General features: G+C 38.6%; 1 protein-coding gene across 3 annotated transcripts in view; it reads right to left on the bottom strand.

Moving 5' to 3' along the window:
- plce1 (phospholipase C, epsilon 1) overlaps positions 1 to 15,112 on the bottom strand; it is a 133,285-nt gene that overhangs the window by 117,793 nt on the left and 380 nt on the right. For all 3 annotated transcript variants that reach the window (XM_089121970.1, XM_089121971.1, XM_089121972.1), the window contains exon 2: positions 5,217 to 6,569. In XM_089121970.1, coding sequence (XP_088978096.1) covers positions 5,217 to 6,341 — 1,125 coding nt within the window. In that variant the 5' untranslated portion in view covers positions 6,342 to 6,569. The remainder of the gene's footprint in view (positions 1 to 5,216; positions 6,570 to 15,112) is intronic.

Below are 15,112 nucleotides of genomic sequence, written 5' to 3'. Positions count from 1 at the left end.
TGACGTCTTTCCACGGCTGAAACGCTGATTGAGCGAATCAATGTGACATGATACGGATTTTGATAAGTTGTCTTTCACACTTTCAGATGCTCATTCATGTTTATTTCGTGTTGTGACTGCTATTATTAACCTGGAAGAGAGATCAGCGCTGCTGCTCCTCTTGAGCTGCACCAGAGCGATCTCACGCCACAGCGCCAAAACGCTATTTATGTTTTTGAATTTCTAAAGAAAATGGACGTAATTTGAAAATTGAGACTTTGTTTCATATCAATAGTAACAAAGGACAAAGATTATTGTGAGTTTTTGGATGCGCGCAGCCGCGATACAATGTCCCATTCATTCAAATGAAATAGGATGACTAATCAATTCTTGAGATTTAAGAATCGATATCGGTTCGTAAAAATGAGAATCGATTAATATTGAGAAATCAATATTTATAACCCAGCCCTATTAAAAACGATATAAATACTCTGTTTTCTCACACAAACCGCTCGTTTCATGTCTTAGGCCATCAATGTGTACTTACATTTACGAGTCATTAAATAATGTTTAATTTTGACTTCTCTGTGCATGCTCTTTGGTGGACCCCCTTAGCCTCCAGTGTATGACTGATAGACAACAACGGTTTGATCGAAAAATATCAAAATTTAAAATAATGTGGAAACAAAGACACCTACATCTTGGATGCCCTTGAGGTAAGCTAAAACATATCAAAAATTAATTTCAAAGTGAACTATCCCTTTAAGGGAACTTATTCTTGTTAACCAAGTAACAGGTTTAAACCGTAGGATTTTATACAGTCTTTTACTATTAAAATTATAAGAACTTTCTACAGGAGAACAAGTCACGTACAATCTCATGGCTGTTGTCTGAACCGCAAACAGCACTGTGGTTAATGTCCCCTACTTGCAATCTCATAAGCTCCTTTTGACTCCTCTGCAGTGTCCACTGAGACAACAAAACCAGGGGTCAAGGCCGGGGGAGGTCACAGTTTCAACTCTGCACTTCCTCCTCCCTACTGCTGCTATAATCACAAAGGAGACGATTAACAGATGCCTCTTGGATGCCATGTAAGGGCTTGCCTTTAAAACACATGTTGAGTGGGAAGCTCTTTGCACAGAGTGTCAACATCTGAGGCTGTGTGCAAACACCAGTAAAAGCTTAAGAACACAACAAAAGAACAAGCCCAGCTTAATTAACAGGAGAAGTCTGTTATTTCATTTAAAGCCTAAGGACAGGCAAATATGCCATGGGAAACGTTCTGAATTGTTAACCCCAGCAATCACACATCTGAATTCGTTTTCAGAACTTCGAGTTCTGAGTGACTTTCTGAATTGGAACGGCTCAATTAAAGACTCATGGCAGAAGCAAACAGGTACTGGTCATAATTCAGTGTTTTTTGTGATGGTGCATTTTGTGTACTGCTGATAAGCAGTAGGGCTGTCACTTTACGTTCGAAAAAATCGATTGCACAATCGATCGGACCAACCAACACAAGTTTCAAAAACGAAAATCGGGAATCGATTTTAACCAAATATGTACATTATTCATTTTAAACTAATTAAACAAATGAAAAAGATAGATGTACCAAAACTCACAAACAAGCAGAAAAAGAATTCCGAAAATAAAGAATTCCGAAAGTGCAGTAGGCGTTGCAAAAGCTAAAAAGAAAATTCCCACTAATTTTATGCACCTATAGTTTCAATTGCTTGCTGCTGGTGTTGGAGGACAAAAAAATGGAGGACAAAGGTGATCAACCTATGCGACATGAATGATAACCCATAATAACATGAGGAGTTCGATTTTGAAGCACTTTGGGTTTTGGACTGTAGATCAAACTATGAAGGAGGACATAGAGGTATACAATCTGTGCTATCGTGAGTTCCCATATCACAGAAGCACTACAACTGAGGGGGCATATGCAGCTTCATCATCCAGATGAACACAAAGACCTAGACCCGAGAGACCTTTACAAAGATTGCAATAATTTGTAATAGGCCTAGCCTTATTTGCAATTTTAATTATACGCCTGCCTAGCCTAAGTGTGAAACTGAAGAAACTGTGTTAAAAGAGAGTACAACTTATCGAAATCCGTATCAGCGTTTCAACTGTGGAAAGACGTCAGTTAAACAGCTTGTAATCAATGTCATGTATCGTCATATTTACCTCAGAAAACCCACATAAACTCGTTAGTCAACTACAAAAAATAGCTACAGAGAGGAGCATTTTGCTAAATACACCATATTACATATGCATTATAATCTTAATGTTTTTCCATATTTAATGCTTATTTGAATAAATCTGGCAAGTTTTTAAGACAGCCACCATTTAAATGTTTTTCATATAATCTTCTTATTATAAAAATAAATAAAAGTGTAATTTAAGTGTTTGTATAGCTACAAAACAGTTCATTATTACCTTCATATTAGGCTAATGAACCCTAGTAGGCTACAACTAGAGTCCCATAGTTTGCAGCATTAGTTAAGAGATTTGATTCCCTTGAGAAAAATCTCCATTTATTGTAACTGATATCCAAAATAATCAATATTGAATCGAATCAAAATCGGAATCAAATCGAATTGCAAGCTTGCGAATCTAAATAGAATCGAATTGTGAAATTTGTGTCAATACCCAGCCCTAGTAAGTGAGTCAGTTTAAACTTTAAACCGTCTATAATGGATTGAATCATTACGTAAAATAATTTGAGATTTCTGAATAGCCTAAATCATAAATGCATTTTTTTCACAAAAGTGACAGCCGTAATACGCAGCTATGAAGCTAGCAAGAAAATACCACTCATTTAACCTGAGGCGACAGGCTTACGCAACAAAAGTACATTTCCTGTCAGTCTTACTCTTAGTGGCAGCCAGAAAACGGGAAAAATATACTAATCATTAGTTGCACAACATGTCTATTATCATCATTATAACATTGTCGGAATTTGTCATTTCTAAGTAGGATGACAGTATGGAAAAACTACATTTCTAAAAATTATTGAAACCAGAATATCATAGAAACTTGGGTGTTGCACTTTTGAATTGGGCAAGATAGTATACATTTCAAAAAGCATTTTTTCCCCTAACACAAAATGTTTTTTTTTTCTTTTTTTTTTAAGTTCTAAGAAATTACACTTGAGAAAACTGCTATAATAATGTTCTGTTATATTAGTTCACAAAGTTACTTATAACATGCATTAATATACAAAGTTTCAAGGACAAATGCCAATTTATATTCAAATCTGGACAATAAAATAACCATGCCAACACTAAAGACTGCATTATGGAAAGTGTGGCCCAATAAAGCAGACCTTAAATTATGCAAATCATCATAATGGCTTAAAGAAACCAAAAGGACACACTCAGTATCTATGTCACTAGAATAAACCCAAAGGCAGGGATATTCAATTCAGTCCGGTCTCTAATTTTCCGGACAATATTTTTTTGGAACAGTTATACATTTCCATCGAGGCTGCCATATTACATTGTAAAAGTAAGAAGAAAAAAACAACAACTAAAAACTCAAAATAGCCATCAAAGATTGAAATCTTGGGCCCAGAGAGCCAACACAGTGATGTCTAAGAATTTTTATGAAAAATGTTCCCAAAAAGTCAATATTTCTCCCACCTGGATATGAATATCTTTAGCGAGGGAGAGAGTGAAGCAACTCGCATGGAGAGGAAAGGGATTGAATAAGCACTTTTAGCTCTAGATAAACAAATATAGATCTGGAAGATCATTACCACAAACAACCCTGAATGGTTGTGGTGTGAACCGCGCCGTTGTTTTGACGCACTGCACACTTTAATCTGTAAAAATGATAAAATGGCACAATTATGTCCCGTGGTCTGGGTAGAACCAAGACGTGGTCCGGATCCGGAACGCAGTCCACCATTTGAATAACACTTCACTAAGGGATTTGATATGCACTTTCTATATTAGACTTATTTTGATGCAATTGTATTAGGCCAAACCACCAGAACAGATACAAGTTTCTCTTTTTTTTCTCCATCCACTATTCCCATTTTTAACCTATCCAATTTGAGATAACGCTGGGCCACTCTTCACCATGGTTCAATCCAAAACCACACTGATGTTGATATGTATGTGTCCAAAACAAAACCCCAATAACAAATCAGTGGATAAACTAAAAAATGTGAAGAAAAGAATGCAATGACTGTTTTGTCTCAAGCAATGACTACAACACAATTTATTTCTACTCTCACCAACTCCGTGAACCCATTTAACAGGGCAATAAAGTCTTAATGTGTAGAGAGAACCACTGTACGCTCTGAAACAGAGGGTCCCACTGTCCCAGCCAGCGGGAGAAACCAGACAGCGCTGAAACGACCCTTAACACAACAAGCAGTGGTTTTTACAAGCCTACTAGTAAAACGTCTGCCTTAGCTCAGATATAATATGCTGCATAATAGATCTGAAGTTCTGCTGGAAAAGACAGCAGTCGCCCACTAAATTATCTGTCAGAAAAACCTCAAGCTGAAAAGTTTTGTGTCTGTATCATGCACTGACTTCAGCTTTGTGAGCTCCAGGAAAAAGAATTTCCTTGGCAAGAAAGATTTCCTCCTATTGGTAATTCATCAAATTACAGGCAAAATTAAGTGCTGTCTAGTGCTAAATAGACTGGAACTATTACAATTACCACAGAAAATGAGCATGAAAAAATGCATCACTGTGGCTTATTCTTACAGCACTGTAAATATCATTTAGTCCCATACAATAAATTGCTTGGGATTTTTCTCATTTGTAAGTTACGGTGTATAGAATCATATACTAATTGAATAAAATAAGAAAATTACACATTATAATTACGATTTCTCAATGAATTCAACCAGACCATAAAGATGAAAAAAAGTTTCAAAAGCAAACAGCAAAGCAAAGACAGCAAACAGTAATTTCGTTTTAGACTTAGCCACAAATTTATTTAAAAATTGATTATTAATCTGTATACAAGTGCCCAAGAAGCTAAGAATCCAGGCTTCAGTCATAATTATTTGTTTAGAGATAAAACCCACTTGAAACAGCAAAGAAATTCAAATATATGAGCTAGCTACAACACCAACATTCAATGCAGGAACTGTGGCACCAACTGTGAGAGAGGCACATTCATAGACCTTTAACATAACACCCGAATAACTATCAGTTCATAAAGGAAGCATTCATACCAAGCAGAGCTTTTGTGAAAAGAGAAATTGACCTTACCTCTGCATACTTGACCCCTGGGTAGATGAGAAGGGCCCTGGAAACCTGCAGCTGGATGGTCTGAAGCGCTCTGCTGTATCCCCTCACCTCATGCGTGCGCCTCTCACCCAGGTGGCATGTTTTCCCACAAACAGACTCCCAGACTCTCTCAGAGATGCAGCCGGTGGGTAGCGTCCTCACTATAGCTCTGGTGCCGGTGCACACAGTCTTTTTAATTTTCTGGTTGTTCTTCAGGTACCTCCTGACCAGGACAGTAGAGCGTTCTTTCTTGTTTCGCACAAACTCGCTGTCAGACACGGTGCCCTCACTGTCACTACAGTCCTGACTTGCAGACAACCTGAGGGGTGTGGACCTCTTAAGACACCTGCCCTGAGTGCACACGGGTTTGGTTTTCCTGTTGAGCCTTTCCAGACTAGAGAATCCATTTTTATGACACACGGCACATACAAAGTCCATTCTGTCACGCATCTTGTTTTTCACACCAATGCCGCAGCCATTGGCACATTGAGGTGGCGAGGAAACTGGCACACTGTTTCGCCTCAAATCCAGCCCGCAGAACGACAGGCTCCCCGTGTTTTGGCCGAGGACTATTTCCATCTGGCACAGTTCACCATCTGAGCCATTCAATGTTGGCCGCCCTCCAGTGAGGCAAGAAACATCAGAAGAAATCTCTTCTGCTTTCCTCTGCTGGGGCACCGTTCCCCAGCTTTTAGGAGGAAAGCTATTCTCTGGGCAGCCTTCTTTGCTTTCCACTGGATTGAAAAACCCACACATCTGGCAAACGTACAACCCTTCTTCCCAATGCCCTGCAGCCCCACAGCTGCAGTTCGTGGCCCTGTAGGTATCGCCCAAGCAATCCAAACTCTTAGATCTAGTATCTAAAGACTTCCGTATTCTGCACTCTGTGCCTGTTGACTCCCCCTCCAAGGGGTCAAACGGATAATGGACAGGAGTCTGAGGGGATTCACTCTCAGGCAAGCCATAGTTTACAGATATGAGAGCATCTCCGTTACTTGCTGAAGTCTGCTTACCAAGACTCTTCAATCCCAGCACAGCGGAAGCCCTCTCAGAGGCCATGGAGCTCATGAAGCCAATATGCGCCTGTCTCTCCACACGAACCGTCATATCACTAGGCACCTGATGACAGATTCTCTTTGCTCAACTTAAGCGAGACAAGCTTCTGGCAAACTACCCCTAGAGACAATGGCCTTGAAATAAGAGAGAGAATCTCAGTGGGTCTGCCTGAAGTGGAAGCTTTAGGATGACTGCAGCAGAAAGTGACGGCTGTGTCTTCTCAATTTATTCGCCCCTCCCGACGGTAACCTCTTCTCCCAAGACCTCGGGTTCAGGAAACTAGATGAGAGGGGAACAAAAAAAAAATACATTTCAAAAAACAACTTCTATTATCCCCTGAATGAATAAGCAATATGGCCTACAAATGTTTTCTGAATGAATAAAGAAAATATGACAATGCAAGAGGAAACATACTGTAATTCAAAACACTGGTTTTACTTGGCATGGCCAAGGTAAGATAAAGTTTCTCAATCCTTGTCAGAGTCAAGCTGTTTTGTGTCTTGCTAGGTGCTATCTGGAGAAGTTGTAAAAATTGCACTTCACCACAACAGAAACCTTGTTTAAAACACTGAAGAAATATTACAAGGACAGGATGCACATTCTGACAGCATGAAATGAAAATTCACATCCACTCAAAAATATCTCCATCTCAGGAAATCACACAGCTTTCCAAAATCTCACTACAGTCAGCAGCCCCCCCGTCCCTATAAAAATGCAGGGGTCTCTGGAATGTAAAGCCTGCTTGGAGGGGGTAGTCCAAATCCAATTAAAGGGGGGCATTCGCTGCATTGATTCTAGCTGGATTCAGCCAGTCAGTCTTCAAACACGGCTCAGTTCCCACACCCACACAGCTGATGATAAATCACTGTGCTAACACAGTGAGGAGTATTTCTTTCATAACTCAGTACTTGAGTGCTTGTAATCATACATGGACTCGGTGAAAGAGAAAAGGGCGTAAAAGACACTAGAAAATAAATGAAATAATCAGTGCTAACCATCTACAAACACTAAATTTGATCTGAAGAAAATGTGATTAACTTTTAAAAGTAGCAGCACACTCCCCTCAACAATATTTATGGTATCATTAAAGGGGGGGTTGATTATGATTTCACTTTTCTAACTTTAGTTAGTGTATAATGTTGCTGTTTGAGCATAAACAACATCATCTGCAAAGTTAAAACCCTCAAAATTCAAAGCAAAGGAAGATGTTTGATTTTAATGAAATTGCTTTTTAAGGACAACAACAATTGGCTGATAGGGACTACACAAGCTTCCTCCCGAGTTAGTGACATCACTAACCCTAAAATTTACAAATACCCCACCCCCGGGAACGACATTTATAAATTATCGTGACAGAAAATCAATGACTACAAAATAACTACACATAAGCTACATAAACTCATCAACTAACCATTCAGAAATGTCCTGTTGCATTTTACATGCCCCTTCTTCTTGAGTTTCTCCATCATTGTCAGACTCCAGTTTAAACATAAAAGGCTTAAAGTTTTAGCTCCGCCCTCTGAGCCGGGAGCAGCAGCTCATTTGCATTTAAAGGGACAGACAGAAAAACAGTGTGTTTTTGCTCACCCTCAAAAAGTGACAATTTTAACATTCTATATAAAAATATCTGGGGTAAATATGTGGGCTATTTTGAGCTAACACTTCACATACACTCTCTGGGGACATTAAAGACTTATTTTAAATCTTGTAAAAAGGGCATTATACCACCCCTCTAAAGGTACTGTCCCTGATATTTTTTTCCTCTATTTGGGAAAAATGGCAATAAGGTACGAGACTAGGGTTGGGTATCGTTTGAATTTGAACGATTCTGATTCCGATTGCGATTCCTTGTTTCGATTCCGGTTCCTAACGATTCTCGATTCCGATTCTTTTAAGAGGCAGGGTCAAAAAAGTTTAGCTAACCTTGCTAACCAACGGCCTTTCTGAAGGAAATAATCCTTTCTGAAGGAAATACTCCTCCTGTAAAAATACTCCTTTTGTCACAAATTTTGCATTTTGCCGAGATTTCGTTATTTTTAGAAAAGTTAAGCCACACTTTGGATCGCCGATGTAAGGTACTCATGTTCGACTCGCGTGGTTATGCCAACACTTCCGGTAGACGCTTCTTCGTTGGTGTTGTTCAGCGGTTTCTTCTTCCGCTCGGCGGACTGTGAATATCGAAACTAGGAATCGAAATTTTAACTTTTGAACGATTCCGGGAAAAACGAAAAGTTAGTCTCGGTTCCAATCGATACTCGATTCTCGATACCCAACCCTATACGAGAGGCTGTGACATTCAAACAGATTTCATTATAAATATAGGACTGACTTGAAAGAAAATCCTATATGTAAAATGAAGGTACACTCGCTTACTCGAACTCTCACAATACTCTACTACACAATGAACAATATCAATGAGATCAAACATGTGTTTCCCATGTTGCAAGTTCCCAAGAGTGGTTGCTAGGGGAGTTGTATAGTGATACAATCAAAATCAAGGATTGGAACTAACCGTTTTATAACTCTGTACTTTATCTAGTATCATTTTTTGGGGAGTACTCATGACTTTACTCAAGTACATTTGAGAGGGAAATATTGTACTCTTTACTCCACTAGATTTCTATCCATAACCGTGAGTACCGTTACTACTTCTTAAAAAAAAAAATTAAAAAACATGGAAAAAAGAAAAATCTCGGACACCCTCAATTTGTTGTTTCCCTCTCAAACGTGATTGTATTGTGCAGGCGCCACTGATTGGGACAGCCTATCAGCAATCACCTTCAGCTTTCCACCAAAGTCAACTCCATGGTCAGATTTAGATAAGCGACAAAACCATGGATGAAACAATGGATGAAGACACAGCAGGCCCATCCTGAGAAAGTGCCAATAAATACGTGGCTCCACCTCACCAGACTATTTCAGTTTTCGGAATTTTTTATGTTAAAGGGTTAGTTTACCCAAAAATGAAAATTAAGTCAGTAATTACTCACCCCCATGCTGTACCAACCCCGTAAGACCTTCGTTCGTCTTCGGAAAGCAAATAAAGATATTTTTGATTAAATTTGAGAGCTGTATAACTACCACATTGGCTCCTAAGGGACTGCCTCTTGACGGCCCAGAAAGTCAATGAAGAAAATGTTTAAATATCCCAAATGTTTAAATATCCCAAGTTAAATATCCCAAATGTTTAAATATCCCAAGGCCAGAAACGAGACTTCCTTAGATTTCCACGACGCATGCGCGAGAATTGCGATCTCCTTACACTACTTCAGATCGCAATTCTCGCGCATGCGTCGTGGAAATCTAAGGAAGTCTCGTTTCTGGCCTACAAGGAAGAAAAGAAATAGTCGAATAAACTCGTTATTTTTGTTTGTTTTTTCGCACAAAAAGTATTCTCGTCACTTGATAAACATATAGTTGAGCCACGGTAGTCACTTGGGATATTTAAACATTTTCTTCATTGACTTTCTGGGCCATCAAGAGGCAGTCCCTTAGGAGCCAATGTGGTAGTTACAGCTCTCAAATTTAATCAAAAATATCTTCATTTGTGTTCCGAAGACGAACGAAGGTCTTACGGAGTTGGTACAGCATGGGGGTGAGTAATTAATGACTTAATTTTCATTTTTGGGTGAACTAACCCTTTAAATAAAGCAACATGGTAAAAGATGAAAATGACTTGATTTTACTTTCAATTCCTTTTACATTCTCCAAGGTATACATTAACATTTTTCATAACTCCAAGTAGGACATTCCTGTACATACATGTAAGCACTGTGGCAGTAGTAATGAAATATTTAGAAAATGTTCTCTTGATACTCAAGTACTTTTAAACACAAGTACTTTAGTACTTCTACTTAAGTAGTAGACATCTGACTGTAGTACTTTTACTTGTAATTGAGTAAACTTTTGCAAGGGGTATCTCTAAGTACTCTGTCCCCCTCTGGAAACAGGTGACAGGCTTTGTGATGCAATCTACCGGAACAGAAAGCCATGGCCAATAACATGCTCAGGAAAAAAGTGGGTTGCCCATATTGAACTCAGGGACACAAATTATAAAATGAGTGAGTACATCATGAATCCATTGTCCAAACCGTGTTTTTGTCTTACCCTGAAATCACATCATAGACATAAACAGAGAGAAGGTGCTTCGGCTACAATGTTCTTCTGCGAGACGCATGCAGTTCTGTTTATTAACCACTAGAGCACCAAAAGTTAAGTGCTGCAGCTTTAATGTCCATTGATTTGCACACCTAAAATGAATGGAACATTTCACCCAAATGGAAAATTCTGTCATTGTGTGTTCATGAGACACAATAAATAATAGTGTTTGCCATCACGGACATAAAATCTGGCATGGCATGTTCACTTTTAAACTGAAGGGAAAATGTGATTTCAGAACTTGTCGTCATCATCAGAAGCAACTAAACAAGTTCTGTCCTAATCTGCTCCCAAAATGCATTCTTCAACATTACTTAAACAAAAATGCATTCCTGCTGTTGTATGAGATCACCAAACAGATAAACCAGACACACCTTCGTTCTTATGATGAACTGTCATGTGTCCACATGACTTCATAAGGTGGTCTGACCATGAAGTAATGGCAAAATATTGTTTTGGGTTTTTTTTTTCATTCATTCTGGCCAGTTTTTTAAGCTGTTGTTAAGAAGGGGGTTGCTGTTGTTTTGGGGTTCAATCCCAAAAGTATCGTTAGCCAACTATGGTCTGTCGTTATCAGCATAGTTCAACGGTTCAGTGTTTCCCGAGACCATAGTTCCAACGAACATTCGCAAACAGCATCGCAAGGTTGTGAGGTTTGGAACTACAGGTTTTGATTTGCATGCTCTCAATTTGATTTGATTTCGATTCTATTTTGATTCCAATTCTCAATTAGATTTTGATTTCGATTCCAATTCTCAAACAAATACAAAACAGCCGGCGCCCGGCGGTATGGCGCACCACAAATTCATTTTAGAATCAAAATTTTAGAATCATCCCGTGTGAACCAGCCCTTAGAGAAAACGAAAGCTCAGACACGCTGATCTTGAATCTCCCCTCTATGATTTCATACGGGGAATGGTAACCTCCCCTTTCTCTGCTTTGCTCGCCCAGAGAATTTGGCTCGCCCATGAAAAAATGAGCTAGGAAGTACGAACTTGTCCAACAAAAGACAACATTTAATAACATGCTTTTACTCCAAAAATTACTTCATAATGACAGTTGAGTATCCTTCTACAGCGATAACTGAGAAAAATTTGAAATAGTCCTCTGATGCAATGTCTGTAATTTGGAGCTAAACATCTAGCATTAATTCAATCTCAAACAGATTCATTTAAAGTAGTTATTAGTCCACTACTTCCGTGACATCATTTAACCAACGTGGTTAAACAACCAATTTGCAACAATATGGTTTCTGGAAACAGTCATGACTAGCTACTTGATTTCTTCAATGTGAGGGGCCATTTACACTACACAGTTTTCAACTACAACTGACAACTTTTTATGCCTTTTGGCCGTTCATTTAGAAATGGCATCTGAGGGCGGAAAAACTCAAGATTTTGAAAACAGGTATGAAACAATGTGAATTTTAGTTTACATGCTGACATCGGTAACTACTTGCCTGGCATGGATTCAACAGTGTTTTTAGTCCTTTTCGCAGAAAAGTGTGAACTGGGATCGTAAAAACGTATCTATTTTTTGTACATCGTTGTCATGTAAAAGTATCCTCAGGCTTAGTGGAGAGCCCAGACCAGAGGAGCTTAGTCCCCCACATGGACATCCCTGTACACACCCCACCCCCCGGATATAACAGAACTTTGTGAGATCGCAAATGAATGACTGACAGCTTTTTAGTCATTATAAAGGGAACATGCATTGTGTGCCATCTAGGCGATATAATAATTAATATAATTCATAACTTGAATAAAAATTTTGTTTGCCACGCTTGACAAGCGGCACCCTACACGCTACAATACATAGCCCCAAGTTCATATAAATAAAGGATTCATTCTCAAATTTGCGATAACTGACTCAGTGATTACAATAGCAAAGGGCGAGACTAAATTCAAGCACTCTCTGTGATTTGATTCAGGAACCAGGTCTGGTCCCAAACGGATGGATTTTTCTGCATTAGTTAAAGCTACACTGTGTGATTTTTACCCCCATCTAGTGGTGAAAAGGTATAAGACCATCCAGTGAATAATAGTTTTTTGTTCCTCTCAATTCCGATTTCGTTTTAACTCCTACGGTGGCCAATGTAGTCCAAGATTAACATGGCTTCCAGTTCGACCTCGTCCATGAGTGTTAACTCTAACGTAAACGCGAAAGGCGAATCTTGAATTAATGGGTATGTCCCTCTTTGGCTAATTTACTTTCAAGATGGAGGGGCAACATGGCGACCAACATTAGAACCCTTTACCCGTATGTATTTTCAATGGCATATTATACACTCACGAGAATACTTTATTACTTGAACGAAGTCAATACATTAATGAGCACATATATTTTTGAAAGAACCAAGTGTTTTCAGCTAAGAATAAACTAAAAGAGTTACACAGTGTAGCTTTAAGGCAATTGTTATTCATTATTTATTTGTATTGGATGCCATGTCAAATCACAAACAGTATGCTAGCTTTTCTGTTAAAATGAACAGTGGTTTGTGAATGTAGACTCTTTAATAACAAATAATTCGGAGCGCTTATGCTAGGATTTGTAGGTTGTTGGGACTGGCAAATTGTGTTGAAACTATTTCATTGGAATCTATACCACTCCCATTCCCCATCATGGGAGAAGAAATGCCACTAATTAAACTTTGAAAAGTTGTAGAAGCCAAGAAGTATTGCCAGCCTTTATTTGTATACACTATGAGAGATTGCAACCAAACCCTTAAGGTCATTTCCTGCAATCCTTACAGATCTCATGGTGGCGTACAAACAACCGACGTATCAACCAGCCTGCAGGAGGTGTCCCAGGCATTTGAGTCCTACAAACCTGAACTCATCAAAGACAACTCTTACTTAACTTATCTAAACTACGAGCTGTAGCAGTAAAGAGGCAGTCACGCCCCCAGAGCGGTGGGTGGGTATGAGTGTCTGTTGAGGCATGAGGCCATTGTAACGATTGGAAATTACGGGAATTCCCACCTCCCTAAATCCACCTCTGCACCCCTCCTTCTCCCCTTCTTTTCTGAAGTTAATTATGTGTGCTTGATTCTGTTCATATGCAAATGTCAGCTAATGGAGCAAAGCCTCATTCATCTCTGGAACAGTTCATATTAATATAACAAAGTTTATGTGAGGGTAAACAATGACATCAATGTCAACATGCATGCAGGTTCAACCGAGATTAGGACAATCTCGGCTAACAACCCATCATAAATGGAACTAGGTCAACTGCTGCTGATCTCTGATCACTTTTATTAGAGTTAGGGCTGGAATAAACCACACTACTTTAAAATATAAACAGATATTAAGAACACTAAAGGCATTCTAAACTCAGCTAAAACTATCAGTTTGATATCATACAAACTGAATAGAATCTTAATTATAAAAAATCTGAGTCTGTTCCCCTCATACATTACACGATTTTTATGAAAACGGTCAACTCCGACTGCCCAACACCTGCATAATACTGGATCTGACTTTTGGTAATTAGCATAAACCCAAGCAAAAGTTGTGTAGTGCATTGATGATTATCATTGATATTTGATGAAAAACTTGAACTTAAAACTTTGTCTTGGCAACTAATTGCAAATACTCTTGGGATCTAAATATATTTATTCATCTATTTTATACATTTTTAAGAAAATAATCTCTCAGTCAGCTTTTTTTTAAAATCTTCTTTAAATTGACAATTTGTCAAAATCAAAGATATCAGCCTATATCAATTTGGGAATGCCCAAACACTTGGAAGAGACAGTTGTTGACATTGAATCCGTGTTCGCAGTCATAAATGAACAGTTTGACAATCTTTGACCATTTGTGGGTGTGTCGTGTCTTCTGGCACAGTCATTCTTGTTTAGCTACATTAAATTCAGGACAGGTGTGTCATCCCAGATTCAATTTCACAACACTGAATGTGCACATGACATTCTGTAATTCAATTCATGCGAAAATGTACAAAATCTAAATATTGTGTCATAACTGATCAAAGATCTATGATTATAGGCTTGTTTAAAATGCAAAGCAAAAGATCCCATCTGATCACAGGACAGTATAGCCTTACTTGCCTCCAAGTCTCTCAATCCAGCAGAAGAGTTTTCCATCAATTCACATTTTCCAGGCTGGTTAATGAAAATGGATTGAGTGAGTTTGAGCATAAAAAGCCCAAACCCCAGGATCAACTCAGTCACACTACACTTTTACTAGAACAACATAAGATTCCCATTAGAGGCTGATTTCACCAAACTAGACTTGGGGGAGCCTGTAGAGGCAGAAAGGGGGAACAGGAAAATGTCTCAACTGTGCTTTGTTTTGAGTTTAACTTAGCCTACTATTTACTAAAATATTTCCCCTTCGCATATGCAATTTTGAAAAATCATCATCATCATCATCAACGTCGTCGTCACACACGATTTAAAAACATTATCATATGTCTTTTATTTAGTTCGCTCTGTCACAGTCAAACTTGACTCCTGTCTGAGCTCATTGAGAAGCATTTATTTCATTAACAAAAAAGTAACGTTACCATAGTAATACCATGCCCAGAGCATGGTATTACCATGGTATCTTACGTTTTTGCCATTTGAGCATCATTGAATCATGAAGTATCGTTTAAATATTACACAAAAGTATACATACGAAATGAAACAACTGAGAAAGTTTTAT

This window comes from Pimephales promelas, chromosome 17, assembly GCF_988280905.1.
Source record: "Pimephales promelas chromosome 17, fPimPro1.hap1.1, whole genome shotgun sequence".
In the NCBI taxonomy this organism is placed as follows: Eukaryota; Metazoa; Chordata; class Actinopteri; order Cypriniformes; family Leuciscidae; genus Pimephales; species Pimephales promelas.
The sequence above is the reverse complement of the archived record's forward strand: the minus strand, read 5'-3'. Positions and strand labels throughout refer to the sequence as shown.